This window comes from Serinus canaria, chromosome 1 (assembly GCF_022539315.1).
Source record: "Serinus canaria isolate serCan28SL12 chromosome 1, serCan2020, whole genome shotgun sequence".
Lineage (NCBI taxonomy): Eukaryota > Metazoa > Chordata > Aves > Passeriformes > Fringillidae > Serinus > Serinus canaria.
The window spans coordinates 114,674,178-114,699,182 of NC_066313.1; the positions used below are offsets into that span (position 1 = coordinate 114,674,178).

A 25,005-nucleotide genomic window follows, 5' to 3' on the forward strand; every position below is an offset into this window, starting at 1 on the left:
TCTGCAGCTGGGGGGGGCTCCGCGCATCCAGGGGTACCCGGCTGTTGCCACGGCAACCACATCCCGACCCCGAATTTGGGGGGGCTGACCCCAAATTGGAGGGGGAACAGGACTGGGGAATGTGGGCATTCACTGGTGGGTGGGGGCATGGCGGGGCGTTACCGAGCATGGGGTGACGGGTGGTATAAATTCGGAAGTAGGAAGAGTATAAAAGGGGGAATAAAGGGAAGGTCAGGGCGAACAGGTGGGCATAAAGGTGGGCGAGGGGGATGCACAGGTAAGTGGGGTTAACATAGGGGTTATAGAGGTGTGGTATAAAGGAGGTACAAGCCGGCTACAAAGGGGTTTATAACGGGGGGATAGGAATAAAACCAGAGCCCAGTAGGCCTGCCCCAGCCCCTCAGTTTGTAGGGAGCCCACCATCTTTCCATCTGCCAGCTGTCACAGCTCCTCCTCCATGTGGGACCCCTCTCATCACCATCACCAACCTCAGCTAGCGCCCCCCCACCCCATTCAGGACACGGCATCGAGCCCACCTGCTGCAGCTTCCCAGGAATTCCAGCAGCTCCTGGCGGCCTCCTTTGGGTGACACAGGTAGGCAGTGAGCAGGCCCTGATGGACACGGCATCCTGTCAGAGCTGGAGCTCCAGGGGTGCAGAGGACGTGCCACTATCCACATCCAAAGTCACTGCTGTAGTGGGCCATGGGGGGGATGATGGCCACAGGGACAGGAAGGTGCTGACCCAGCCCAGCACATTTGGGGACCCATCAGCTCCAGGATAGAGCCAGAGCTCTGCCATGAACCAGTCCCCCAATAAATCTGTCCCAATCCACATAGAAGCCCCAGCATGGTCCCCTGATCCTCCACCTTGGCCTCAGTGTCTGGAAGGTTCCGCAGCCAGGCCAGACCTGGTTGTGCAGGCATCACAGTGCCCCGGGAGCAAGGATGATGATGAGGGTAATAGGGGGTGACCTGCCCTGGAACACGGGACCCACCCCCAGAAGCCCCCACTCCTAGCCAGCACCACCAGAAGCAGCAGTGGGTGGCTGAGGCTCCGCGTGTCCCACGGGCACCTGCAGCACCGCGGGCATCAGCTGCTGGGACATCTGCAGCACAGGAGCATCACGTGGGCTCCCCTCCACCAAGGACCTCCTCTGGCCCTCCACCCTCACCTCCAGAGGCTGCTCCATCCTGCTCCTTCCCCAGTGTCCTCCACGACCTGATGGATGGGCCTGGGGGCACAGAGCAGGTGTCTGGGAACAGCCCTCATCCCTTGGGGGCAGACACCCACTGGAGCCCAGCAGCTCAGCGTGGCCAGGGATTGCCCACATCCATGTCTGGGAAATGGCAGGACTCCATGGGAGGGTTTCAGTGTTCCAGGGGGCCAGGACAGAGGGAGAGGGTGTCCAGGAGGAAGGTTCAGGGGGGGCTGGGAATCTTCTGAAGGGAGTGTTCTGGGGGTGTCCAGGAGCCCCAGGGGAGCAGCAATAGGACAAATCCAATTCCTAGAGTAGGAATAGGTTGAAGGGTGACGGAGGGCACTGGATGGCACCAGCCCCAGTGCCTGGCTTGGGGAAGTCCATTCTGTGGGACTCCCGAGCTCTCAGTGCCATCAGTGGGACAGTGGTGATGGTGCCAGGAACCCCAGGCTGATCCCACCTAGCCTCCTGCTGCGGTACCCTCCATCCTGTCCCATTTACTCTCACCTGGTCCTAGTTCATGCTGGTGCCACGGGGCTGGAGCAAGGGGTGGTGCCCCTTGCCAGACACAAGTGAGCAGGGTCCCCCCAAGCCCCTTGCTCGCCCACAGAGCCATCTCTCCCGTGCTCCAGCTCATTCCCCTTCTGAGCCTAGGGCCCCACACGTAGCAGCCAGTCAGTCCCCTTTGCCCTAGGGCTCCATCAGAGTCCTCGCCCTTGTGGGGCTCGTGCCCCCATCTCCCACCCACCCTGGCAGCCCCAGCCCGCAGGGTACAGCCCCTCCTTGTCCCGCTGTAGCTCGGCACACACTGATCTGTACCATTTATTGGGGTTTTACAGAAGTCAGGGGCTTGGGGGGTCAGACCGTCACCAGGGCGGGGCAGGGGGAAGTCGGATCCCGACATTAAATTACGAGTTAAATTAATGAGCATGAAAAACCAACAGTTTTGTCTCAGGAGAAAGTGCCCAAGTGCAGGGGTAGGCGGGGGGCCCCTCATGGGGTGGGGGTGGACCCTGGCCAGGACCCCAGCCCCCCATGTGCAGCACAGGTGCTCCAGCCCCGGGACACGCGTGTGCCTGCACACGGCATGCATGGACACACGTGCACCCCCTGTGCCTCCATTGACATTTGGTCCCTGCTTGGAGCCCCCTGTCCTCTCCCAGGGTTCCAGGGGACCTGTGCCTGGCCAGCAACTCCCTGCTGCCACTAGCAGCAGGGCACAGGGACCCCTCACCAGCCCAGCCCAGGATGCCACAGCCCTGGGGAAGCAGGGGGGTCTTTGGGGGTGCAGCCCCCTGTGAATCAGGAGTGCATGAGCAGCCAGGCTGGAAACACCTGTGAACGGCCTGGAGGGGGCCAGGGTGTCCCTGGCACTGGTGGGCAGAGCAGGAGCCCCCTGGGTGCCAGGTGCAGCCCCACAGCCCCTCCCCAACACAGGGGGGGGGGCCTGGCTGTGCCAGTGCCGCCCCCAACTAGCTCCACTGTGCCACAGGGCAGGGGGCTCCCCAGGTGGAAGCTGGCAGTGGGCTTGGGAGGGACGCACCTTCATCCTGCCCCAGGGAGGCAGAGGGGGGACAGTGGAAGGTCCTGGCTCACCCCAAGGTGAGTGGGGTGTATGGGGGCAGCAGCCCAGTGAGCCCCCTTGGGAGTGTCAGGGGCAGGGGGGGCTCCAGCTGTCTGCTGTGTGGGGTCTGTGCTGAGGAGCTGCTGCACCCTGCCCTGAGGAGGGGCTGTGGGATGAGGGGGGACCCAGCCCACTGGCAGCTCCCCACACCTGGTGCCCCCCCCCCATCCGAGACCAGGCCTGGGCTGTGGTCCCCACGAGCCCCTGGCCACAACTGAGGTCCATATGTGCTCCCCCATCCGGGGGGGCACAGGGGGCTCATTGCTCCTCCAGCCAGGAGGGCTTCTCGGTGCCGGGGGTCTTGAGCTTGATGTTGAACTGCTTGAGGGTCTGCTCAAGCTGCTGCTGGTTCCCAGCAAAGTATGCAGAGATGGCATTGTGGAACAGCAGCAGTTGCTTGTGCATCACCTTGATCTGGGGGGGGAGGGATCATGACTGGGGGGGCCTGAGCCCACCCCAGCAGCGCAGAAAAGGGGTTGGAAAGCCCTCTGAAACCCCCCGAGTGCCACCACTCCCCCTCTGCACTGCCTGTTCCACCCAATTCGTGTCCTTGAGCGACAAATCCAACGTGGCTGTCAAATCCCTGCAGGAACCCCATCCCTGTCCCTCCTATCCTTGCACTTCCCCACAATCCCTGTCCCAAACACCCCTCCTTATGTGCCCCACCTCTGCGTGCCCCACCTCTGTCTTGCATCTCCCATTCCTGTGCCCCCATTCCTGCTCCACACCTCCCGTCCCTGCACCCACCTTGTTCTCCTCTAAGAATTTGAGCTTGATGGCCACGTCTGCCCGCAGCTTCTCGTACTTGTCCTTGTGGCTCTGGAACTGGCTCTGGGCGGCGTCCAGGCGGCTCACGGCGCCGGCGTCGCGCGGGCCCATGCTCAGCTCCTCCAGGTCCGTGCGGTACGCGTCATACTCCAACCTGCACGGCACCCCTGCCATCACTGACCTGCCTCCAGGCCTCTGCAGGAGCTCTGAGCCCCCCGAGCTCCCTGTCCCACCTGGCCGTCTCGTACTGCTTGACTGTCATGAGTGTGTCCTCCATGGTCTTGTTGACCAGGGTGTTGATGCTGGACACAAAGAAGTTGACGGCGCCCAGCAGCGTCTCCCCATTCTTGCACAGCAGCTTCTGTGTCTCTGCATTGTACCCAAACTCTTCCTGGGGACAGGGAGATGGGGGCACAGTGAGGGGCCACGGATCCCGTCCCTACTCCCCTCCATCAAGGATGCTGGGGGAAAAGCCCCCTGAGACCATCGAGGCCAAGCATGATGCAGCACCATCAAGCCCAGCACCAGCGCAACTTCCACTCTTGTGCAGATTGCCTTTCTGCCCTGGTGTCCAAGTGTGACCCACCCAAGTCCTGACCCCCACAACCCCAATGTCAAGCCCCAGCTACCCCTGCCCTCCCCCAGCCCTAGTGTCCAGGTGCCCCCTCCAAATCCTGGCACTCCCCATCCTCCCCCAGCCTGGGTGTCCTGGTGTCCCTGCCCTCACTCCAGTGTCACCCTAGCCCTGGCACACCTGGAGCTCGGGGGATTTCTGGCTGAGATCAGCAAAGGCGTCGCCCAGGGCATGCTGGGTCTGCACGAGGCTGTAGAGGTGGGCCGTGAGTGCCCGTGCCAGGTGCAGGACGCTCTCGTACTTGCGCTTGGTCTCCCGCAGCAGCTCGATCTGGGTCTCCAGCTCCAGGTCCACTGTGCGGGACCCCCGGCCGAACCGCTCCGAGAGCAGCTGCTTGGTGCACTGCAGCAGAGGGAGACGGGGGCCCCAAGGCACATGTGAGTCCCCCAAACCCCTCTGAGAGCAGCTGCTCTTGGGAGGGGGGCAGGAAGGCCTGCTGGTGTCCCCTCACTCCTCACCTTGTAGGTGTTGATTCCCCACTTTTTGACAATGTCAAACTTCTCAACGGCAATGCCACGCACGACCTCCTCTCCACCAGCTGGGGGTCCAGGGGGTGGTGGGTGCAGCCCGGGGCCTAGCACAGGGACAGGAACCTGGCACCAGCTCCAGGAGGGCAGCAGCCATGGTGACTGGGCAGCCCCAGCCTAGTCCTGGAGCTGCTGTTTCCACAGCAGCATGCCCAGTTCTGGGCATATGCCCAACACAGGCATCCTAGTGAGGACCCTGCACCTGCCAGACCCCCTGAGGGTCCCCCACAAGGGCACAGACCCCAGCCCAGTCATTTCTACTTGCACCAAGCCCTGCCCCATCCTGCTGACTACCCTCACCAGGCTGGACACAGGGGGAACACTGCCCAGCAGCACTGGGAGCCCCTCAAGTAGGCTCAGGGGCGGAGTGGGCCCCCATGGTCAGGACCCACCTCTGAGCCCCTGGGCCCATCAGCGCTGTCCTCTGTCCCAGCACAAGGATCAGCACCAGCACCAGGCTCTGGCCATGACACAGCTGCCACGGGGACTCTTACCAATGTCCCTCGGGAGGCCCGGGCCCCCAGAGCCACGGGACGCCCGGGGCGGAGCGAGGGGCGCCGTACCTGCGGGAGCCGCGGCCGGGCGGGCCATCCTGCGGGCAGCGGGCGCGCTGGGGGGCACCGATGGTCCTCGGGGGGGGTGAGGGTGGACAAGAGAGCCTGGAAACGGGGGGGCTGCGGGGCCGAGCAGGGTGGGGCAGGACAGGGCGGGGGCACAGGGCATGGGACAGTGGGGTAGCCAGGGCAGAGGGGACGGGGGCAGGGGACAGGGACGAGTGCGCGGGCGGGCGGCAGCGGGAGAGCAATGGCAGCAGGTGAGCATTGGAACCCAGAGACATGGCTACAGCCACACAGATGGGACTCCCCCAGCCCAGGAACCCCCCACCTCTGGCCCTGGGCAGGAATCTCTGCACCTCAAGGGCTGGGTAGGCCTGGTGTCACGGGGACACAGAGACACAAGGACACCGGGCCAGCAGCAGTGGTGCTCCGGGGAAGCACACACACGTGCACTCGCCCTCTCTGCCCATACGGACCTTCCTCAAGCCCTGGGGGAACCATCAGGGAGAGGTCTGCGTGAAACAAGGACAGTGGTGCCAGGTCTCCTGGGATGCAGAGCCCAGTTGGCCTCGCTGGGACAGCAAGAAGGGGTCAGGAGGGTGTGGGCTCAGGGCCTCCTGCCTTCCCCATCATCCCCAGCACACTCCAGAGCTCCCACGCCACAGGGACCAGGACAGACCTGGGATCCTCCAGCACAGCAGAGACTCAGAATCCCACAGGGATGTCCTGACCAAGGGGATGGAAATTCCCAGCAGAGACCCCACCCTGTGATAGGGGAGCAATCCAGCCCAGGGAGAGGGGAGCTGGGGCAGCAGCCCCTGCTCTGCCATCAGCACACAGCCCCACACGCTGCCCCCGCACAGAACCCAAGCCCCCCCAGGAGACACCCTGGCTAGGCCGTGGCACAGCCTTGTGTCATGAGTCAGGGGCACTGAGGGGAGCTGACCCCTCTGTTCCACGATGCTCCCACTCCCTCCAAAGGCAGCCCCAGTACCTTTGATGGTGCCCGTGGGGATGATGCCCTCGGCTGTGCCCCCGTAGCCACCTGACACGATGCTGGTCTCGTTCAGGTTGGGTCCCGACACCATCACCTGCTGCAGGTCCTGAGGGGCACATGAGCACAGGAGGCTGAGATGCAGAGACAGCACAGCCTTGGTACAGCCCCAAACACCCCCGGGGTTCCCGAGCCCTGGACCTGCTCAAGGCCATCGTCCTCAGGCAGGCTGCTGGTGTCCCCGTTGCTGCTGATGGGGATCTCCATGGTGGCTGCCTTGCTCAGGATCCCGTCCGACATCCTCAGGGCCTGCAGGGACACAGACGTGGTGCTGGGGCCAGGACCCCCGCCCGGCCGGGGCACCAGCAGTACCCGCGGGGCCGTGCTGGGACAGCAGGAGGCTACAGCGCAGGGAAGGGCCCACATCGGCAGCTGCTGGCACCGAGCAGAGGCTGCCCCCTGCGCAGGGCCTCCGGCAGCAGCTGTCTAGCCCGGCTCGGCCGCCCCCCGGGACACCCCTGGCTCCCAGAACGGACCCGCAGGGTGGCACATCCCAGAGGTGCCGACCCCACCGTGGCTCTCACTCCATCGATCCCAGGACTCCCGAGCTCCCCCTCCCCTCGGGCCGCACGCCGTGCTCCCGCTCACAAACCCCGCCGGGGATCCCCGCAGACTCTGCCCGGGACAGCGGCACTGGCGGCTCCCAGCACGGCTCCGGCCAGGAGGGCGCCCGGAGCCACGTCCGCAGGAGAGCGGGGGGGCCCCGCTGCGCCCGGACCGGTCCGGGCACATTCCACAGCAGGCGGGGCCCGGGGCGGGATCCCGAGAACCCGTTACCCGCGACCTGTCCCCTCCCCGGCGCGCACAGGGCCCGGCCCATCTCTAGGGTCGAACCCCGCGGGCAGAGACCGTCACCGGCCAGGGCCGTCCTCGCCGGAGAACAGCCCCGCAGTCCCACAGCCTCCAGCTGACGGGGGCAGCGTCGGAACGGACTGTCCGCAGCCACGCACGGCAAGGCCCCGGGACGGGACCGACCTCCGAGGGAACCCCCGGGGACCGCTCCTGCCGGAACCGGCCCCAGAGGGCGGCGGCGGCCCCGGCCTCGCTCCCGGGGCTCTCCCGGCCCGGTTCCACCGGCCCCGCGGCCGCTCACCCTGTCCGGCCTGCCCGGTCCGCCCCCGGCCCCACCTGCGCCCCGGCCCCGCCGGGCCCCCCCGCGCCGCTCCCGCTCCGCCTCGGCCCGGACGCGCCGAAAGTGGCGTCAAGAGCCCGGAAGTGGCGTCATCGCTGAGCCGAGCGGAAGTGACGTACTGGGAGTTCGGCGGGTGGTCCCGCGGGCGCGGAGGGACCCGGCCCGGCCAGGGCCCGGGATGGACCCGGCGGCCGAGCACCGGCAGCAGCTCCGCAGCGTGAGCCTCGGGCCGGGGGTGGGGGGCTGGGGGCGGCGTGTCCCCCGAGGCCGTCATGGGTGGTGCCGGGGCTGTCGGTGGGGTGGCGCGTCCCGGCGTGTCCCGGCCATGGGACCTTGAGGTGCCGGGTTCGCGGGAGAACCGGCGGGGCCCTGGAAGGGACCCGGGCTGGCCGGGGGGCACGCCGGAACTCGCGGGGGGTCCCGGACCGGTCCGCCTGGTGTGACCCGCGCCTGCTCCCCAGCTGCGGGACTTCCTGCTGGTCTACAACCGCATGACCGAGCTCTGCTTCCGCCACTGTGTCTGCAACCTCAACTACCGGCTGCTCACGGGCCGCGAGGTGAGCAGGGCACGGGGCCCACAGCCGGGGGTCGCAGGCCGGGTGTCCGCCGCCCCCTGACGCCCTGTCCCCCGCAGGAGTCGTGTTTGGACAGCTGCGCCGCCAGGCTGGTCCGCGCCAACCACCGCCTGATGGGCGCCTACGTGGGGCTGGTGCCGGCGCTGCTGCAGCGCCGCGCCGCCGAGCACGGGGCTCCAGCGGGGCCATCCGGACCGCCGGCCTCCCCTGAGCCGGCGCCGGGCCCCGCGGAGCCCTCGGAAGGCGCTCCTGCTGCCGGCACGTAGCAGCAGCTGGCCGCAGCTCTCCGCGGCCGTCGGACGCGACTGGCAGCAGCCCGGCCCTGTACCGGCCGGAGCGGCTGCATCCTTGCTGCATGGAGCCCCAGGCTGGAGCAGCATTGCGCTGGGCCCCGGGAGCCCCGAGCAGCGGCTGAGCTGTGCCGGGCACCAGGGATGGGGGGCACAGGAACGGGGGGAAGGCCGCCCTAGCCCTCCTGGTTGTGGATTTCTGGGAAGTGGACTGTGAGTACCAATAAAACATTTTCACAATAATGGCTTAGTGTGACACGTGGGGAGGGCATCAGAACCCTGGCCTCTGTTTCCTCTGGGCTGTGTTGGGGGGAGCCCATGGCACAACTGGGAGTTCAGGGAATTGCACCTAGATGTGAGACAAACCTTTCCCAGCCGGTGCACTGTGATCACCGGGACACTGTGGGGCCCTGAACATTCTCACTACACCTGACTGGTGCAGAGCAGCCACTCAGAGCAGTGTCAGGGGGCAAGGTGGGTGGATGCCAGGTGCTGCCAGGCCAGTGCCCACCAGCTAAGGGCGTGTGTGTGTGTGTGGTCCCTGGGAGAGCCTGCCCTCTTCTCTCCCCGCTACAGCCCCTGGGCAGAGGGTGTCAGCTGCGGGCCCAGGACAGGGCTTTGGGCAGGTAAGCACTAGCCCCAGTACAGAAATAAATTGATATATTCCATGTACAAAACATGCTCCTGCAGCCCGGCCGGGCACTCCCGCGCATATAAATAAGGCCCGGCCCGGCCCGGCCTCCCCTCTGTCCTGCCCGCGGGGGCCAGCGCCTGCGCCGGGGCCACCCCTCCCGCGGGACCCCTGGGCTGGCCGGGGTCACTTCAGGTCCACGTCAAAGTCCAGCACCAGCAGCTTGGTCTCCTCGGTGCCATTGCGGCTGCCCACGGCGCACACCAGCTTTGTGTTGGAGGCACGGATGCGCCACACCACCCCCCCGGAGCCGCCGCTCTCCAGGGCCACCAGGTTCCGCACAAACTCCCCTGTCTTCAGGTCCCACAGCTTCACCGTCCCATCGTCCGAGCTGGTCACCACGAACTTGGAGCTGAACTGCAGGCAGGTGACAGCGCTCTGGTGCTTGCTGGGGCCTATGGGGAGGCACCGGTGAGCATCACACCTGTGACGCTCACCGGTGTGACACGGCACCGCAGAGCCACCCAGCCCTGGCTCCTCAGGAACACACATGACTCAGTCCACTGGCAGCTCACATCCAACCCAGCCCCAAGGGCAAGGAGCTCCCTCCCACCCACCTCCCAAGGGAGAGAGCTGCCCCTTCCCAGCCCCCTGGTGCAGGGAACTCCCTGCTGCCCCCAAGGGTGAGGAATCCCCTCTTACCCTGCAGTGTCTGCAGGCACTGCCCCGTCTTGATGTCCCAGATCTTGACAGTGGAGTCGGCGTTGCCGGACACGAGGATGTTGTCGCGTAGCTCCATCCCGCTGGTGAGGGACTGGTGCCCCATGAGTGTGTGCAGGCAGTTTCCACTCTCCACATCCCACACGCGGATCGATGTGTCCAGGGATCCACTCACAATGTGTGTCCCATCAAACTGCCACAGAGAAGGGGTCCAGCTCAGTACCGAGGACAGAGTATCTCTGGTTTGGGATACAGCACCCCCAGTTCCAGCACCACCACCAGAGACACCAGTTCAGCAGATGAGACAGGCTCACACATCTCTTGGCTTTTTGGACTGTAGAAATGCTCCAGGGAAGGGGCATGGAGGAGTGTTTGTGTCCACAGCCTGTGTGTGTAGGAAGTGGGGGCAGGGGGGCAGAGACTGTCCCCACAGGACACAAACATGGTCCATGTGTCCTTGCAGGGCAGATGCATCCCTTTCAGGGCACATGTGTCCCTGCAAAGCTCACAGGGCCTTGCATGACACAGGCACAGCCTAGTTGTCCCTACAGCACATGTGGGACCTTTGGCACAGCTTGTGCCCATTACTGGAAGGCAGGGGAGTGATAGGGCAAGCCAGCAGGAAGGCAGGTTGTACCTGAGGGAGCAGGGAGGGCAGGTTGTACCTGCGAGGTTGTACCTGAAGGAGCGGGAGGGCAGGTGAGCTGGGAGGGGGAAGCAGCAGGAGGGATGTGTGCGGGGCCGTACCTGCAGAGAGTAGACACGGTTGGTGTGCCCCTGCAGTGTGTGGGTGCAGCTCTCACTCTCAGGATCCCACACCTTGACCGTGTAGTCGTAGGCACCACTGACTACCTTGTTGCCATCATACTGGACACAGCGCACTGCTGCCACGTGGCCCATCAGCACGTGCAGGCACTGCCCTGTCTCGATGTCCCAGAGCCGCAGCGTGGCATCCCGGGAGCCACTCACCACCCTGCAGATGAGGGGACACCTGGGGGCCAGCTGCCAGGGCAGCCTGGGATAAGCAGCCCCAGCCCCGTGGATATCCCCCCTCGCCCAGCACCTCGGCCCCTGCTATACCTGTTGCCGTGCAGGTGCATGCAGCGCACGGTGGAGGTGTGTCCGTACAGTGTGTGCACACACTCGCCGCTGTCAGCGTTCCACACCTTCAGTGTGCGGTCAGTGGAGCCACTGATGACAATGCTGTCCCTCATCTGGGAGGACCAAACCCCCCCAGTGTGGCCCACCAGCGTCTGCACACACTGTGGGGAACAGGACATGAGGGACAGGTGAGCCTCTCACACCTCCCCGCCCCTGAAACAGCACAGAGGACCAGCACAACTCCGTGTCCTTGTCATAAAGGGCCCAAACTGACCCCAGGAGTCAGGGCGTAGCCCCACCTGTGCCCAGCACAGGGAGATGGTCCCTGCCCTAAACCCCTGTGGCACCGGTGACAATTCCACACTCACTTCCCTGGTGACAGTGACACTCACCTCCCCTGTGACAGCTGACCACACTTTGAGCGTGTTGTCATCAGAGCCGCTTACTATGCGATTCCCACAGAACTGCAGGCAGGTGATCACATGGTCATCGTGGCCCTTCAGTACCTGTGGAAGTACAGAAGTGTGTGGGGGGCAGTGTGGTCCCCTCAGCCAGCAGGACCCCCCTCAACACCATGAGCAGTGGGAAGGCAGCAGGAGCTGTGGAGAGGAAAGGCAGACGGGTCTCCAAATCACCTGCAGACCCTCATGCTTCTGCAGAGCAGCAGAGTTGGGGTGTGTAGTGTGTCTGACAGCTGCTGCAGGGGCAGGTGTTACAGGAGAATAGGGAGTGGGGGGCTCAGGAACCCAGCAGCAAGAGAAGGGATGGTGGGGACTCTGCCCAGGGGCAGGAGGGACCCCCAGAGAGAGATCACCAGGGTCCTGAGACCCTGCACAGAACACAGTTGAGCCCTGTGACTCTGTACCTTCCCTATGTGCTGGAGCTGGCTGCAGCCCCACATGGGGCCTTGGACAGGGGCAAAGGAAGGGACCCCCTTCCCCAGACTCAGGAAAACTCATTTCTGCTGCTCTCACTGCTCTGAGCAAGCCGGATCTGACCCCCATGGCAGATTCTGTACCAGCTTCCCCATATCAGTGACCTGGGGGTCTGTCCCCAGAGGGACTCCCCACCAGCCCTTCAGCTCTCCAGGGTCTGCCCCTGGCAGGGGCACTCCCAGGCTCACCTTGGGGACCACAGCTTCCAGGAGCCTGTACCCAGGGACACCCAGACCCACCTTGGGAGGCCGCAGCTCCCCACTGCGCCAGTTCATGTCAATGCGGTGCTGGCGCAGGAAGGCAAATTTCCAGGGGCTGTACATGAATCCAGGGCTGAGCAGGCGCCGCTTCCGCAGGTGTAGGGGCTCCTCGATCCCTGCACGGGACAATACAGCACTGCCTCACCTGGGTCAAGCCTGGGGTGGCCCCTCAGCCTCCACCAGGGAGGGCCCTCACCTTCCTCACGGCACTTCTCCCTCCACAGCAGATTGTCCTCGGCCAGGACCCTCCAGTAGCGGCAAGTCTGGGCGGCACGCAGCAGGTCCCGTGGCTCCAGGAAAGACAAGACATACAGGGCCAGCTGTAGGGGGATAAGGGTCACAGAGGGGTCACCGGGGGGGATGTCAGGCCAGGCCAGGCCAGGCCCTGGTCTCCAAGCTTCACTCACCTCCTTGGGCAGCAGGGAGATGAAGTCTCGCTGGAACTGGGGCTCGATGACCTGCATCATGTACTTGATCTGTGCTGGCTCGCAGCGGTCAATGAGCTCATCCAGGGCCAGCAGCTTCTCGGGGCCGCTCCAGCGCTGCAGAGGGACCCCCAGTGACCCCTGGCTCTGTGTCCCCAGCTAGCCCAGCCACAGCCCTGGCAGCCAAGCCTCTTGTCCCAGGCCAGGAGCCTGAGGCAGGTGGGAGTTTGGTGGGCCACAGGTGCTGTGTGACAGGTGACACCACACCTAGCCAGGGCTGAAACCTTCTTTGTGCTTCCTCACACAAGCAAAACTACCCAAAATCCACTGTGGGCCCAATCCCTGCCCATCGTAGGGATCCCTCAGGGTTGGCTCCCTCCCATCATACCCAGGCTGCCTGGAGCTACCAGGTGAGCCATACCTGGAAGGTGCGGAGCCAGTCCTGTAGCTCAGGTGGGGGGGCCACTGAGGGGATGCGCCGGCGCCGAGCCTGCCCCACCTTGGCATTGCGCAGGTCCCCAAAGGTGGTCGTGGGGCTGGGTGTACAGGGACCCAGTGTCCTGAGAGAAACACCAGGCACAGGTGAGGCCATGGCACAGCTGGCACATGCCAGCACTGCTCTGGGCCACAGTGCTCCAGAGCCTCTTGGAACTGGCTCCTGCCAGTGGGAGCTCCACCCCACTGACCCCTTCTCCTTGCTCCCACCCTGATGACCCCTTGTCCAGACACACAGCCCAGCCTGCTCAGCAGACAGGCAACTGCTGGATCTCCCTGGGCCAAGACCTGCCCAACCCAAGTGGCTCCACCATCCTCAGCAGCAGAAGCTATGTGTTGCCTCAGCACACAGAACACCCTTCACCAGCTGCACTCAGAGCCCCCCCCTACCCTCACCTGCCATAGTCAGAGCCCTTGCACAGCTTCTTCCCAGGGGACAAGGCCCGGCCATCTGGCCCATTCTCTGACTTCCGCTTCATCTGTGGGACACAGCAAGTTGGAGTGGCTGGAGAAACCCAGATCAGACCACTGCAGCCCCCCTTCCCACAGCTGATCCTGGCAGACCCCTACAGGCCACCATCCAGAACCTACCCCTGCAGGCCTCCTGCCCAGAGGTATGGGGCAGACCCCCACCTGCTCCCACTTTCTCCCTTCAGGGTCCATACAGCAACAAAGGACCCCCATGCAGGGCAGGGATCTGCATGGGGGACTGGGGCAGCATCTCTTTCCCCAGCCCCAGCAGCCAGGCCCCATGGAACCCCAGCCCCTGGGCACCTTGGGGCGCAGATGCCGCAGCAGGCCCCCGTCCCCAGTGCGCTGCAGGTAGTCGATCCACCGCTCTCCCAGCGTGTAGTACAGGTATACGTTGCTGCTGTCTTCCCCCTCCTCGCTGCAGCAGCTCCCTTCCTCCTCCTCCTCCTCCTCTTCTTCCTCCTCCTCCTCCCTGGTGGACCTGGGGGGCTCCTGTGGTCCCTGCCCCCCAGAACCATCAGGGTCTGCTCTGGACCTGGGGGTACCCTTCCAGGGGCGCTCTGGCTCCCAGGGCCCTGGCGCCTCCTCCTCCTCCTCTTCCTCCTCCTCAGCCACCACCTGAGCAGGGAAAAGGTAGGGAGCAAGGCTGACTCTGCACCAGCCTTGGAGCAGAGCCTTGGAGAGACCTCCAGTCTCCTGCTGGAGACCAGGAGCAGGGCAGGGGCTGGGAGCGCTGCTGGATAGCTGCCAGTGACAGCCAGGGCCCTGCAGCACAGGGGCTCCACCCAACAGCACTGTGGGGGCTGCAGGGCAACCACAACCACAAGCTCCTCCACAATTCTCCAGCTCTGTTTGCTAGACAAAAGCTCCCCCTAAGGCTCCCAGAGCCAGACCTCCTCCCTCATCCTTGCACTTGGCAGCAGGAACCCTTCCGCACCTACCTGTGCCGCAGGTGCCCTGTGGTCCTCACTGTCCCCCAGGGAAGTGGGGCTGGCCCGTGGGGGCCCCTCGGGGGCGGGGCACCGCCGGCATGTCATGCGCTGGCTGTTGAGCTCCAGGATGCGTGTGGTAATGCCCTTGACATGAAGCAGGTCATCCAAGCAAGTGAAGCCCTTCAGCTCCTGCAGAGGGAAGTCAGCCCTGCCCAGAATCCCTCCTGCTCCCAGAGCCCCCTGCCCAAGCGGCCCCGCGGAGAAGAGTCAGCGCTGTGAAAGGGGGGCAGTAGCCCAAAGCTGCCAGCTGGGGCAGCAGCACTGTGCCCCCGAGATGAGCAGGATGGGGAGCGAGGCTGCAGCTCCAGGGCAGGGGAACAGCTGGACACATGCAAATACACACATGTGAGGCACCCACGGTCCCGCGGGACTCCGGGCACTGCCCGGCCCCGACCTGGGATCAGCTGCCGGCCGTCACCCTGCACGGCTCCCAGAGCGCCTGCCATGGGAGGAACCCGGCAGGCGGGGCTGTCCCGGGGCAGGACTGGACAGACAACCAGCGTAGCCCGGGAAGGGCCCGACTGGCCCTTCTGACCCGGCAGGGCTCGTTTGACGGTGCTGCTGCTGCTCCCCGCAAAGGGCTGCAATAGCAGCACCGCCCGGGACAGGCCCAGCTCCAGACCACCCTGCCTTTGAATCACCGCTTTCTGCCCTCCCGCCTCCCGGTACTACCGAGCGTATGTGTCCACAGCACTCGGACATCCACCCTTCCACCTCCTCTTCGAGCCCCAAACATGCCAAGCGCTCCCAGCCCTGCCTCGCCCGGCCGCGGCGCTGCCCATCCCTGTGGCATCAGGGCACGGCTGCCGCTGCCGCGCCCGCCGGGCTGGGGCCCGCGGCGCCGCTCCCTCCGCTCCCGGCCGGGGCACCGCTCGCCGCAGGGTCGCGCCCCACCATCGCCGGTGACGGCGCTCGGAAGCCGCCGGGGGGCGGGGCCAGTCCCGTTCCCCCGGTTCCCCGCCGGGGCTCGGCAGCACCGAGGGCGGCTACGCTCGCCCGGCTCCGTGGGCTCGGGGCGGGACTCAGGGATCCCGGCCCCCCACCTGCCCCGGCTATTACCACGGAAACAGCGCTGTCGCCCCCACACTCCTCCCGCGGCCCCCGCCACGGCCGCCCGGCTTCGGGGTCCCGGCCCCGGTGGCTCACCGCGGGGTGCCGTCCCCGCCGCTCCCCCCCTCCGACCCCCCGCACCTCTCTCTTGCGGACGATACCGCGGGCGCGGCGGCGGCCGATGCCGCTAAGGGCGCCCTCCAGCTCGGCCACGCCGGCGCGGTTGATGTCGAGCTTGGCCCCGGCGGGGCCCGGCCCCGACATCCCGGTACCGGGCGCTGCCGCCGCGCAGGCCCCACAGCACCGCGCAGGCGCGGACCTGGCTCGCACAGTCGCGCAAACGTAGCTCAGAGGAAGCAGCGACTTTATTGGTGATAACGCGCGGGGGGCGGCGCCAGACGCCGCGGCCCCGCCCCATCCCGGCGCGGCCCCGCCCCAATGTCCCGCCCCGTGCCGGCGCTCCGGTCACCGCCGCTTGTACAGACACGGCCGCAGGCGCAGCCCGGGAGCGGGGCCGGGCCGGGCCGGGCCCGTCTTGGCGAACTCCAACACGTAGAAATAGGAACTGGAGAGGTCCTGAGGGGGCGGGGACACCCGACACTGTTACCGGCAGCCTGGAGCCCCCATCATCACCATAGCCCCATCACCCAGCCCCTCCAGCACTACTCAAGCTGCCTCAGAGAACCCCGGGTCCCTCCTGCCTCCTTCCAGACCCCCATTGTGCCCAGACCCTGGCTCCAAAGCCCTTGTGCGGCCTGTGTGCCCCGGCCCCCAGCATACTCCTCTAAATCCCCAACACCCCCATCACCAGCCCCACACCACAATTCCTCCAGGCTCTGGGACCCCCAAGCTTCTCCTGGGCTACACACCCACCTCCAGGCCCTGCACTGCAGACCCAGTGCACTCCAGGGCCCCCTCATCCCCTCCCCAGCCCTAGCATCCCACCCAATCTGCATCCCAAACCGCCACAGTGTGCCCCCATGGTCCCCAGAACCCCCAAACCTTCCCCCAGGACTCTATCCCTGTGTGTACACATCCCCCCGTTCTCCCATCTGCAGTCCCCCATGCACCAATCCTTCCCACCTCCAACTACTTTCACCAACCCCTGGTCTGCTCCACACCAGGCTGCCCTCAGGACACTCCCTCCCTGGTTCCTGGTGCACCCAGTGCCCAGCCCTAGGCACACACCTTGGAGACGGTCTTGAAGCCCAGCTGTGTCATGGCCCTCAGGAAGGCACGGGTGTCCTCGAAGCGGCTGGCCACCTCGGCCACCAGCAGGGTCCCCCTGCGGTGACTTGAGCTCTGAGCAGGCTGCCCAGGCACCCCGAAGATGCAGCTCAGCATCCCTGCCCCAATCCCCCACTGCCCCAGGACCTCTGCCTACCCGAGCTTCAGCACACGGTTGGCTTCCCCTAGGATCTCCTGCAGGTTGGTACCCATCAGCGCCAGGCAGAACACGGCCACGTCCACCGCCTCAGCCGCCAGCGGCACCTGCCCACCCCGGGACAGCCCCGGAGGAGGAGGATGATGACTTGGCCTGGAAGCCGCTCTGCACACCCCCGGGAGCACGAGGAGGAGGATGGCAATGTTGATGGGGCTGAGACTCGCCCCCAGACTGCCCAGCCTTGTGGATTCAGCCGTGCCCCAGGCACACACCCAGCTTTCGAACAGACACACCCGTGCTTCCCCCGCCCCGCACGGGACCCTCGGGGGCACGGTCCCCCGTGCCCACCCTCCCTGCCCCGGGGCTGCCCCCGTACCTTGGCCATGTCACAGACGGTGACCCGCGGGCTCAGCGGCACCAGGTCGAAGCAGTGCACCTGGTTCTTGATGCTGGCGGCCAGCGTGCAGTCCCCGCAGCCGAAATCCGCCACCACCAGTGACGCGGGGCTGGGGCACGGACGGCGGGCTCAGAGTGGCCGGGCCCGGCGCCTTGGCTCCCACCGTTCCCGGTCCCCCGATCACTCCCGGGCCCCACCGTTCCCGGTCCCCCGTTCACTCCCGGCCCCACCGCTCACGGCCCCCCGGCCATCCTCGGTCCATGCTCCGGCTCCCCGTTCAGACCCTGGCCCCGCTCCCGGCCCCCCCGGTCCATATTCCCGCCAGGCCCCGCCGTTCCGCTCACCGGCGGCGCAGGTAGCGCACGATGCGCTGCACCGGGCGCTCGGGCCAGCGCCGCACCTGCCGCTCGAAGCCCCGGTGGTAGAGGTGGAAAGCGGCAGGGTCGTCGCGGAAGAGCCGCGCCGCATCCCGGCTGCTGCCGGTGTAGAGCTGCTGGTTCAGGTAGCGGAACCGGGCACCGAGCAGCCGCTCCTCCATCCGCGCGCGGAGCGCGGCCGAGCGGCCCGAGCGGGGCTCCGACGGGGCCTCCGCGGGGCCCGGCGGGTCCGGGGGGCCCGGCCCGGAGCCCCGCTCCCCATCCGACCCCGCCGGCGACTCCTGCCGCCGCTGCCGCTTCTGCCGGTTTCGCCGCTGCCTACGGCTCAGTCCCGCCGGCTTCCCGGGCTCCTCCGCCGGCTCAACCGGGCCGTCTGGGGGCATCGAGAGGGGGGTTAGGCGCGGAGGCAGCTTCCTCCTGCCCGCCGGGCCCCGGAGCCGTCCCGATACCTGTGTCCGGCCGCTGCCCAGCCTGCCGGGGCTCGTCGGGACCGGCCGGGAGCTCCCCAGCCGCGGCCCGCGGCCCGCCGGCCTTCTTCCGCTTCCGTGGCCGCTTCCGAGCCGCCTCACCGTCCCGAGCGGTCCCGGGCAGCCGCCTCTTCCGTGGGGTCCTGTGCAGAGTGGGGCCCAGTAACGTCCCCGCGCCCGGGACTGGCCCGGCCCGCCGCCCCCGCATCGCCCACTTACCGGCCGGCCCGGGCCCTCCGGGGCAGCGGCTCCGCTGCATCGTTCCGGCCCTGCTCCGCGAACATGGAGCGGGAACCCTCGCTCGGTACCGGGACACATGTGCTCCCGCCCAAGCAGCGCCGCGAAAATAGCCCCTCCTCGCGGCCCGGAGGACCCGGCGGAGGCCTGGGCTGCGCGGGCGGTGCTGCCAGCGGCCTGCTCCGCCCCGGCCGGGAGCCGCGCCCTCGGTCACTCGGCACGCCCCGTAACCGCGTCCAGCCCGCCCGACCGCGCTCCCCGCCCCTCCCGCGGCCCCGCCCGGTGCCGTGTGGCGGAGCCGTGTGGCGGAGGAGCCGCGGCCGGGCGGGTTCCGGCCGGCAGAGGGCGCCGTGTCGGGCGGAGCCCCCGCGCCGTCCCGCGCCCGCCGCAGCCGCCGCCCTGCGGAGCCGCCGGGACACGCACCCGGTAACGGCGGGACAGCACCCGCACCGAGCGGGGACAGGTTCGGGAGGCCGCGAGTGCGGCTGCGGGCGACCCAAAGCGGGGGCAGGGCAGGACGGAGCCCGGACGGAGTCGGAGCCAGGGCCGGGGCCGGGGCGGGAGCTGCAGGGGAGGGGTGGGGGGCTGCAGGGGAGTGTTGGGTGTTCAGGGAAAGGTTGGGGGTGCAGGGGAGGGTTGGGGGTACAGGGAAGGGTTGGGGGTACAGGGAAGGGTTGGGGGTACAGGAGAGGGTTGGGTGTGCAGGGGAGAGTTGGGGGTGCAGGGAAGGGTTGGGGGTACACGGGAGTGTTGGGTGTACAGGGGAGGGTTGGGGGTGCAGGGAAGAGTTGGGGGTGCAGGGAAGGGTTCTGGTACAGGGGAGAGTTGGGGGCTGAAGGGGAGGGACTGATGGGGCCGCAGGGCAGAGCGGGGCCCTAGCAGCTGGTTCGGGGTAACACGGGGGGACTGTGTCGCCACGTCCCGTCCCCTGCCCCGGGTGCTGAGCAGGCCGAGGTGGGCACTTGGCCATCCGGGCAGGGCTGGGGTTGGTCAGCCCCGCGGGACTGGGTAGGAGCCGGTGGGTGACAGCAGGGGACAGGGTGGGGCTAGGATGAGGTGTCATCACTGCAGGGTGAGGTCCCACAGGGCCGCAACTAGTGTGGCATGTCCTGGGGACCCCTTTTCATGAGGTGCCCCTAAATGGGTGGGAGATAAATCTCATCCGGGAGTGTGGGTGTTCTGGTGCTGGGACAGGGCCAATGCTGCTGTGGTGTGCTGGGGCCATTCTGGGGTGTATGAGACCCTGGCAAAAATCCAGGGTTCTGCATCTGCCCCTCTGGAGCTGCCTGGGCCAAGGGGTGCAGGCAGGGTCCTGGGGGACAGCTGCAGGTGCTGGCAGCTGGTGGGGGTCCTGCTGTGTCTGGGTGGGCATCAGGTCCGGGGGGATCCTCCAGCAGCAGGTTTGAGCCCCAATGGGTGCATGTCAGGCATGCCATATTCAATCTGACTGTCCCCACACTGTGATACTCACTGCATGTCCCTGCTCAGCATCACAGACTGCTGGGCAGCGGGTCCCACGCTCGCAGCCAGAGGCTCAGGGTCACCTGGGGAGCTGGAGGGAGCTCAGTGCCTGGCTCTGAGCTGGGGTGTCCATGGATCCTCCGTGTCCATGGGGTCCTCCATGAGGCTTTGGGGTCCCACTTTCTGAGCATGGCTCATGCCAGGCCCAGCCAAGTGGGTCAGGAGGGTCATGGGGCTGCAGGATCCCATGCCAGGGATGCTGAGCTACCCCAGCCCCATTCTGGCACCCCCACCAGATCTGCGGGGTCCCATCTTGAGGGTGCTGAGCTCCCCCAGCCTTACTCCCCCCAGAGCTGTGGGCACCGGGGCCGGCTGTGCCCGGTGATAAGCCCGGGGGTGCCAGCCTGGCTTCCTGCAGGCAGCCACAGCCCTGCTGGAGTCACCCGGGATGTTCCCCTTGGGCTGCGGGTCCGGCTCCAGGTCCGACCTCAGCCTGCCTGTGGCTTCCTGGAGAGCTGCAGGGACGGGCGGGAGGGCTTGGGGACGGGCGGGAGGCTCCTGTACTTGAGTTCCAGGGCCCTCCCCACTGGGGGGGATCAGGGGTCCATCCCCATATCCTTACCCACGTCCCCCCCTGCAGCTGCCATGGACGACATCTTCACACAATGCCGGGAGGGCAACGCGGTGGCCGTGCGGCTGTGGCTGGACAACACCGAGAACGACCTCAACCAGGGGTGAGCGGGGCTGTGCAGGGCTGGGGGCTCCGCTGGGCTGGTTTCCGCCAGTCTCCGTGGAAAGGCAGGCGGCAGATGGCAGGACGCAGCTCCTCCCCGCTGGAGGAAGTTACCGCATCGCTGAGGCACGAGGCCAAACATCCTCTGGCCACTTCCTCACGGCCACAGCCGGGGATCAGCTGGGCTGGGGCTACCTCCCCTGTCCCCGTGGTGGTGGCTGTGTCCACTGACCTTGTCCTCCTGTCCCCGTTCCCTCTCTGGGGAGCACCATGGCAGATGTGTGGGTACACGGCTGGGACTGCTGGGCTGGGAGTTGTGGGGGCCACTCTGTGTGCCCAGGGCTCTGCTCCCCACAGCCCGTTTGAGGGGTCTTGCAGGACCGTAGGGTCCAGCATGTGCTCACAGCCATTCAGGAGCACGTTTGGGCCAGGCTTGGGGCTTGGAGCAAATGCCTGCAGTGTGACCCCGCATCGTGACCCCAGCCAGGCCACGGCCCTGGCATTCCAGACGCGCTCCAGACAAATGGCCTCCCTTGGTCATGCCTCCCTGCCCCTCCTGGAGGTCCCAGGGACATGGAGCTCTCCCAGACCCACAGAAGGTGCCCAAGGAACTGTTCTGTGCTGGGTAGCCCCTGCCTGCAGGGCCATGGTGGTGACAAATGGGGTCTGCTGTGCCAGGGGGCTGGAGAGGGGCTGGGACTGGGGGGAACCTGGGTTGGAGGGGAGCCGGGGCTGCAGCAGCCCCTCTGCCAGTTCCTGATCTCCATTTAAGGCCTGGCTGCCACCTCCTCCCTTACTTGGTCATGGAGTGGGGGGATGGGGACAGGATCCAGCTGTGATTCAGCCTTGGAGGAGACAGGATTTGGCCTGGGCTGGTGGGGCCCTGGTGGGGGTGGGAGTGGGATGGATGTTCAACCCGGTCCATTCGCCCCTGCCGCTGGTGTTTTGAAAATGATGCCAGTGATGCCCAGGCCAGGGGGCTACAGCTGAGCAGAGCCCCCCGCCACCCTGCAGGGATGACCATGGATTCAGCCCCCTGCACTGGGCCTGCCGCGAGGGCCGCTCCAATGTGGTGGACATGCTCATCATGCGCGGGGCCCGCATCAACGTCATGAACCGCGGTGATGACACCCCGCTGCACCTGGCCGCCAGCCACGGCCACCGCGACATCGTGCAGAAGGTACCTGGCCCCTGTGCCAGCACCTGCCCTAACCCACACCCTGAGTAGCCCTCCACACTCCCCTCGCGGGACTTGCTCCTCTTGTCAGGGACACCTGGCATCCCCCCAGAACCCCTGAGCTCCCCACTCCTCACAAACTCCTCCAAATCCCTCTGAGCCCCACATCAGTTCAGCCCCCTCTCTACAGCTCCCAATGTGCTGCCGCTGCATCCCCCAGGGCAAGGCACCAGGAGGATGAGGGCTGTCCCGGGCTCATGGGGATGTTGCCAGGGCTTACGGGGACAGTCCTGGGCTCACAGGGGCTGTCCCGTGTCCCCAGCTGATACAGTTCAAAGCAGACATCAATGCAGTGAATGAGCATGGGAACACACCGCTGCACTATGCCTGCTTCTGGGGACACGAGCAGGTGGCTGAGGTGAGTGGGAGCACGGGCAGGAGGGAGGGCAGGGTGGGAGGGGGACTGAGGGGAGATCACAAACCACAGCCCTTGCTCCCTGCTCCCACAGGACCTGGTGGGCAGTGGGGCCCTGGTCAGCATTGCTAACAAATATGGTGAGACCCCAACAGACAAGGCCAAGACACCACTGCGAGAGATCCTGAAAGGTAAGAGGGTTCCTCAGGACCCTACAACTGACACAGCCTCCAGCCAGCCACAGCAGGCTCTGGGCACCACCCTCCTCCTCCTCCCTCTGCAGAGCGTGCTGAGAAGCTGGGCCAGAGCCTCACCAAGATCCCCTACAAGGACACATTCTGGAAGGGCACAACCCGCACCCGGCCCAGTAAGGACTGGGGGTCCCTTGGGGGATGCCATGGGTCCCCTGTGCCCTGCTAGCACTGCCTCCTGGATCCAGAAGTCATCCCCCTTCCACTGTAGGGAACGGGACCCTGAACAAACTCGCCGGGATTGACTTCAAACAGCTGAGCCTGAGCCACAAACTGAACGAGAACCAGTCGGGAGAGGTGGGTTCCTCTCACCCCCCGGTGGACCCTTGGCCCGCGCAGACTGCTGTGTCCTGGCCCTGCTGGGCACAACCATTCTGCAGTCCCATGGCCAGGTGCAGGGAGGGAGCTCCTCCCCAGCTCCCACAGGACCAGTGGGCTCCCTTCTCATTGTGGACCCTTGGTCCTGTGCGCTCCAGAGCCCCACGCAGGTGCCTGGGGATGCTGGGGACTCTGCACCACTTTCACGGTGCCTGTGTCTCTGCTCCTCCTCCAGCTGTGGAAGGGGCGCTGGCAGGGCAATGACATCGTAATCAAAATGCTGAGGATCCGGGACTGGACGACGCGAAAGAGCCGGGACTTCAACGAGGAGTACCCAAAACTGCGGTGAGCGCTGCATGCGCCTGGATCCACCCTGGCATGTGCCTGTGATCCCCACCTGCATGTGACCAGGGCAACTTCTCAGGGCCAGCAGCAGCTCTCAGAGAATGGGGCAGGCAGGGCCTCCCACCTCTGTGGGGCCAGGAATGCTCCAGGGTGGTGGCCAGTGGCTGGGAGGCCCTGGGGGATGGCAAAGGACAGACAAGGGGTTGCAGGCAGCCCGTTCCTGTTCTTAGGGCTGTCACTTCTCTTGTAGGATCTTTTCCCACCCCAATGTGCTGCCGGTGCTGGGTGCCTGCCAGGCCCCTCCAGCTCCCCACCCCATTGTCATCAGCCACTGGATGCCCTACGGCTCCCTGTACAACGTCCTGCATGAGGGAACCAGTGAGTGCTGGGGGATGGTGTGTTTGGGGGCAGCCCTTGGTGGCCTTAGGGTGGGTTGACCCCATCACCCCCTTCCCAGATTTTGTGGTGGACCAGATGCAGGCAGTGAAGTTCGCCTTCGATATCGCGCGGGGCATGGCCTTCCTGCACACGCTGGAGCCCCTCATCCCACGGCACCACCTCAACAGCCGCAGCGTCATGGTGAGTGAGCACAGCCCCTCTCCCAGGTAGGGGGGTTCTCAGGGCAGGGAGGGCTCCTGCTGACCACCTGCTGCTGTCCCCAGATCGATGAGGACATGACGGCACGGATCAGCATGGCCGACGTCAAGTTCTCCTTCCAGTGCCCGGGGCGGATGTATGCCCCGGCCTGGGTGGCTCCGGAAGGTGAGTGGCCAGTCCCCAGCCCCCCCAGAGAAGCTCCCTCACCCCCAGTCCCACTCAGCCCCCAGCCATCCCCCAGCCCTGCAGAAGAAACCAGAGGAAATCAACCGGCGCTCAGCTGACATGTGGAGCTTTGCCGTGCTGCTGTGGGAGCTGGTGACACGTGAGGTGCCCTTCGCTGACCTGTCCAACATGGAGATCGGTATGAAGGTGAGGGGGTGGAGGGGCAAAGGAACTCCTTTGGGTCAGTCAGGGGAGAAGTTCTGGCCATTGAGGGTGGTGAGGCCCTGGCACAGGTTGCCCAGAGAACTCTGGCTGCTCCATCCCTGTAAGTGCTTAAGGCCAGGTTGGAGGGGGTGTGGAAGCACCTGGGCAGGTGGAAGGTGTCCCTGCCTGTGGAAGCAGGGTACCAGTCCTGATTCTGGCTCCTCTTCTTGCCTGCAGGTAGCACTGGAGGGGCTGCGTCCCACCATCCCCCCTGGCATCTCCCCCCACATCTGCAAACTGATGAAGATCTGCATGAACGAGGACCCGGCCAAGCGCCCCAAGTTCGACATGATTGTGCCCATCCTGGAGAAGATGCAGGAGAAGTAGAGAGGAGGCGCCTGCCCCCTCCAGCGCTGCCTTGCGCCCCCCGCCACCCCCAAGTGCCTTTAGCCCTAGAGCCAGGGGGAGCAGAGGACACCCCTCACCCTGAGCCAGCCACGGACACACGGTACAGATGGCACTGCCTGCGCCGGAGCTCTGCAGGCTCCGGACCCCCGCCCAGGGCAGCCCCTCAGCAGGGCAGCCTTAGCCAGCCTCTGGGCCGCCCCCAGTCCAGTGCAGCCCCCCTACCCCAGGGCATGACCTCTGGCTTGGCCCTGCTTCTGGGGGATGGGGCTGTGGGGCCCCCCTTCCCCCCTTGCTGGGCAAAGCCCAACCCAGGACTCAGCCCCCCAAGGCTGGGGGGGAAGGGGCAGGCCAGGAGAGGCCACCTGTGGTGCCCAGCACTGCCCCCGCTTCACGCTTCACTGGCCACTTCCCTCTGGCCCCAGAATGGCCACTGGCAACCAAATAAACCTTTGGTATGGAAACAGCTGCTGGGCTGCAGGGCGGGGGAACGGGGGGGGGGGGGGACTTGGGGGTGGGGGGCTGGGACTCACAGGGGAGGTCTAGGACTGAGGGTGGGGTTGGAATGATATGGTACTGCCATGCAGCCCACAGAGCCCTGGGCACAAATCACCACCCACAGCAACCCTCT

The 25,005-nt window shown here is 66.1% G+C and overlaps 5 protein-coding genes across 11 annotated transcripts; 2 read left to right on the plus strand and 3 right to left on the minus strand.

Moving 5' to 3' along the window:
- Window positions 1-2,006: 2,006 nt before the first annotated feature.
- Window positions 2,007-7,578, minus strand: ARFIP2 (ADP ribosylation factor interacting protein 2). Of its 5 annotated transcripts, none has more exons than XM_050977695.1 (9): window positions 7,493-7,578; window positions 6,506-6,613; window positions 6,305-6,413; window positions 5,317-5,427; window positions 4,685-4,800; window positions 4,347-4,568; window positions 3,826-3,983; window positions 3,572-3,746; window positions 2,007-3,238 (listed from the first exon to the last, which is right to left on the minus strand). In XM_050977695.1, exons 2-9 carry the CDS (start codon window positions 6,602-6,604, stop codon window positions 3,083-3,085), a joined length of 1,146 nt encoding a protein of 381 aa, XP_050833652.1. In that variant the 5' UTR covers window positions 6,605-6,613; window positions 7,493-7,578; the 3' UTR covers window positions 2,007-3,082. The 5 variants fall into 5 exon arrangements, with proteins under 5 accessions (XP_050833652.1, XP_050833654.1, XP_050833647.1 ...); XM_050977697.1 differs by having other exon boundaries at window positions 7,458-7,517; XM_050977690.1 differs by lacking the exon at window positions 7,493-7,578 and adding an exon at window positions 6,957-7,430.
- On the plus strand, window positions 7,579-8,604 carry TIMM10B (translocase of inner mitochondrial membrane 10B). Its single transcript, XM_030234692.2, has 3 exons — window positions 7,579-7,713; window positions 7,958-8,053; window positions 8,131-8,604. Exons 1-3 carry the CDS (start codon window positions 7,675-7,677, stop codon window positions 8,335-8,337), a joined length of 342 nt encoding a protein of 113 aa, XP_030090552.1. The 5' UTR covers window positions 7,579-7,674; the 3' UTR covers window positions 8,338-8,604.
- Window positions 8,605-8,999: 395 nt separating this feature from the next.
- LOC103824399 (F-box/WD repeat-containing protein 7-like) lies at window positions 9,000-15,781 on the minus strand. Of its 2 annotated transcripts, none has more exons than XM_050974904.1 (13): window positions 15,583-15,781; window positions 14,341-14,520; window positions 13,703-14,017; window positions 13,325-13,407; window positions 12,855-12,993; window positions 12,416-12,550; window positions 12,205-12,298; window positions 11,988-12,124; window positions 11,206-11,319; window positions 10,793-10,974; window positions 10,460-10,685; window positions 9,695-9,905; window positions 9,000-9,447 (listed from the first exon to the last, which is right to left on the minus strand). In XM_050974904.1, exons 1-13 carry the CDS (start codon window positions 15,703-15,705, stop codon window positions 9,179-9,181), a joined length of 2,208 nt encoding a protein of 735 aa, XP_050830861.1. In that variant the 5' UTR covers window positions 15,706-15,781; the 3' UTR covers window positions 9,000-9,178. The 2 variants fall into 2 exon arrangements, with proteins under 2 accessions (XP_050830861.1, XP_030090902.2); XM_030235042.2 differs by having other exon boundaries at window positions 12,205-12,328; window positions 15,583-15,780.
- A 7-nt stretch (window positions 15,782-15,788) lies between these two features.
- RRP8 (ribosomal RNA processing 8) lies at window positions 15,789-18,488 on the minus strand. Its single transcript, XM_030233951.2, has 7 exons — window positions 18,286-18,488; window positions 18,049-18,209; window positions 17,567-17,972; window positions 17,202-17,331; window positions 16,826-16,932; window positions 16,630-16,726; window positions 15,789-16,017 (listed from the first exon to the last, which is right to left on the minus strand). Exons 1-7 carry the CDS (start codon window positions 18,348-18,350, stop codon window positions 15,907-15,909), a joined length of 1,077 nt encoding a protein of 358 aa, XP_030089811.2. The 5' UTR covers window positions 18,351-18,488; the 3' UTR covers window positions 15,789-15,906.
- A 121-nt stretch (window positions 18,489-18,609) lies between these two features.
- On the plus strand, window positions 18,610-24,842 carry ILK (integrin linked kinase). Of its 2 annotated transcripts, none has more exons than XM_030234144.2 (13): window positions 18,610-18,766; window positions 20,405-20,498; window positions 21,512-21,677; window positions 21,997-22,092; window positions 22,184-22,280; window positions 22,373-22,456; window positions 22,552-22,637; window positions 22,894-23,003; window positions 23,254-23,381; window positions 23,461-23,582; window positions 23,666-23,765; window positions 23,842-23,972; window positions 24,207-24,842. In XM_030234144.2, the coding sequence occupies exons 2-13, from the start codon at window positions 20,410-20,412 to the stop codon at window positions 24,354-24,356; spliced, it is 1,359 nt and encodes a 452-aa protein (XP_030090004.2). In that variant the 5' UTR covers window positions 18,610-18,766; window positions 20,405-20,409; the 3' UTR covers window positions 24,357-24,842. The 2 variants fall into 2 exon arrangements, with proteins under 2 accessions (XP_030090004.2, XP_050830867.1); XM_050974910.1 differs by having other exon boundaries at window positions 18,625-18,729.
- The last annotated feature ends 163 nt before the right edge of the window (window positions 24,843-25,005 follow it).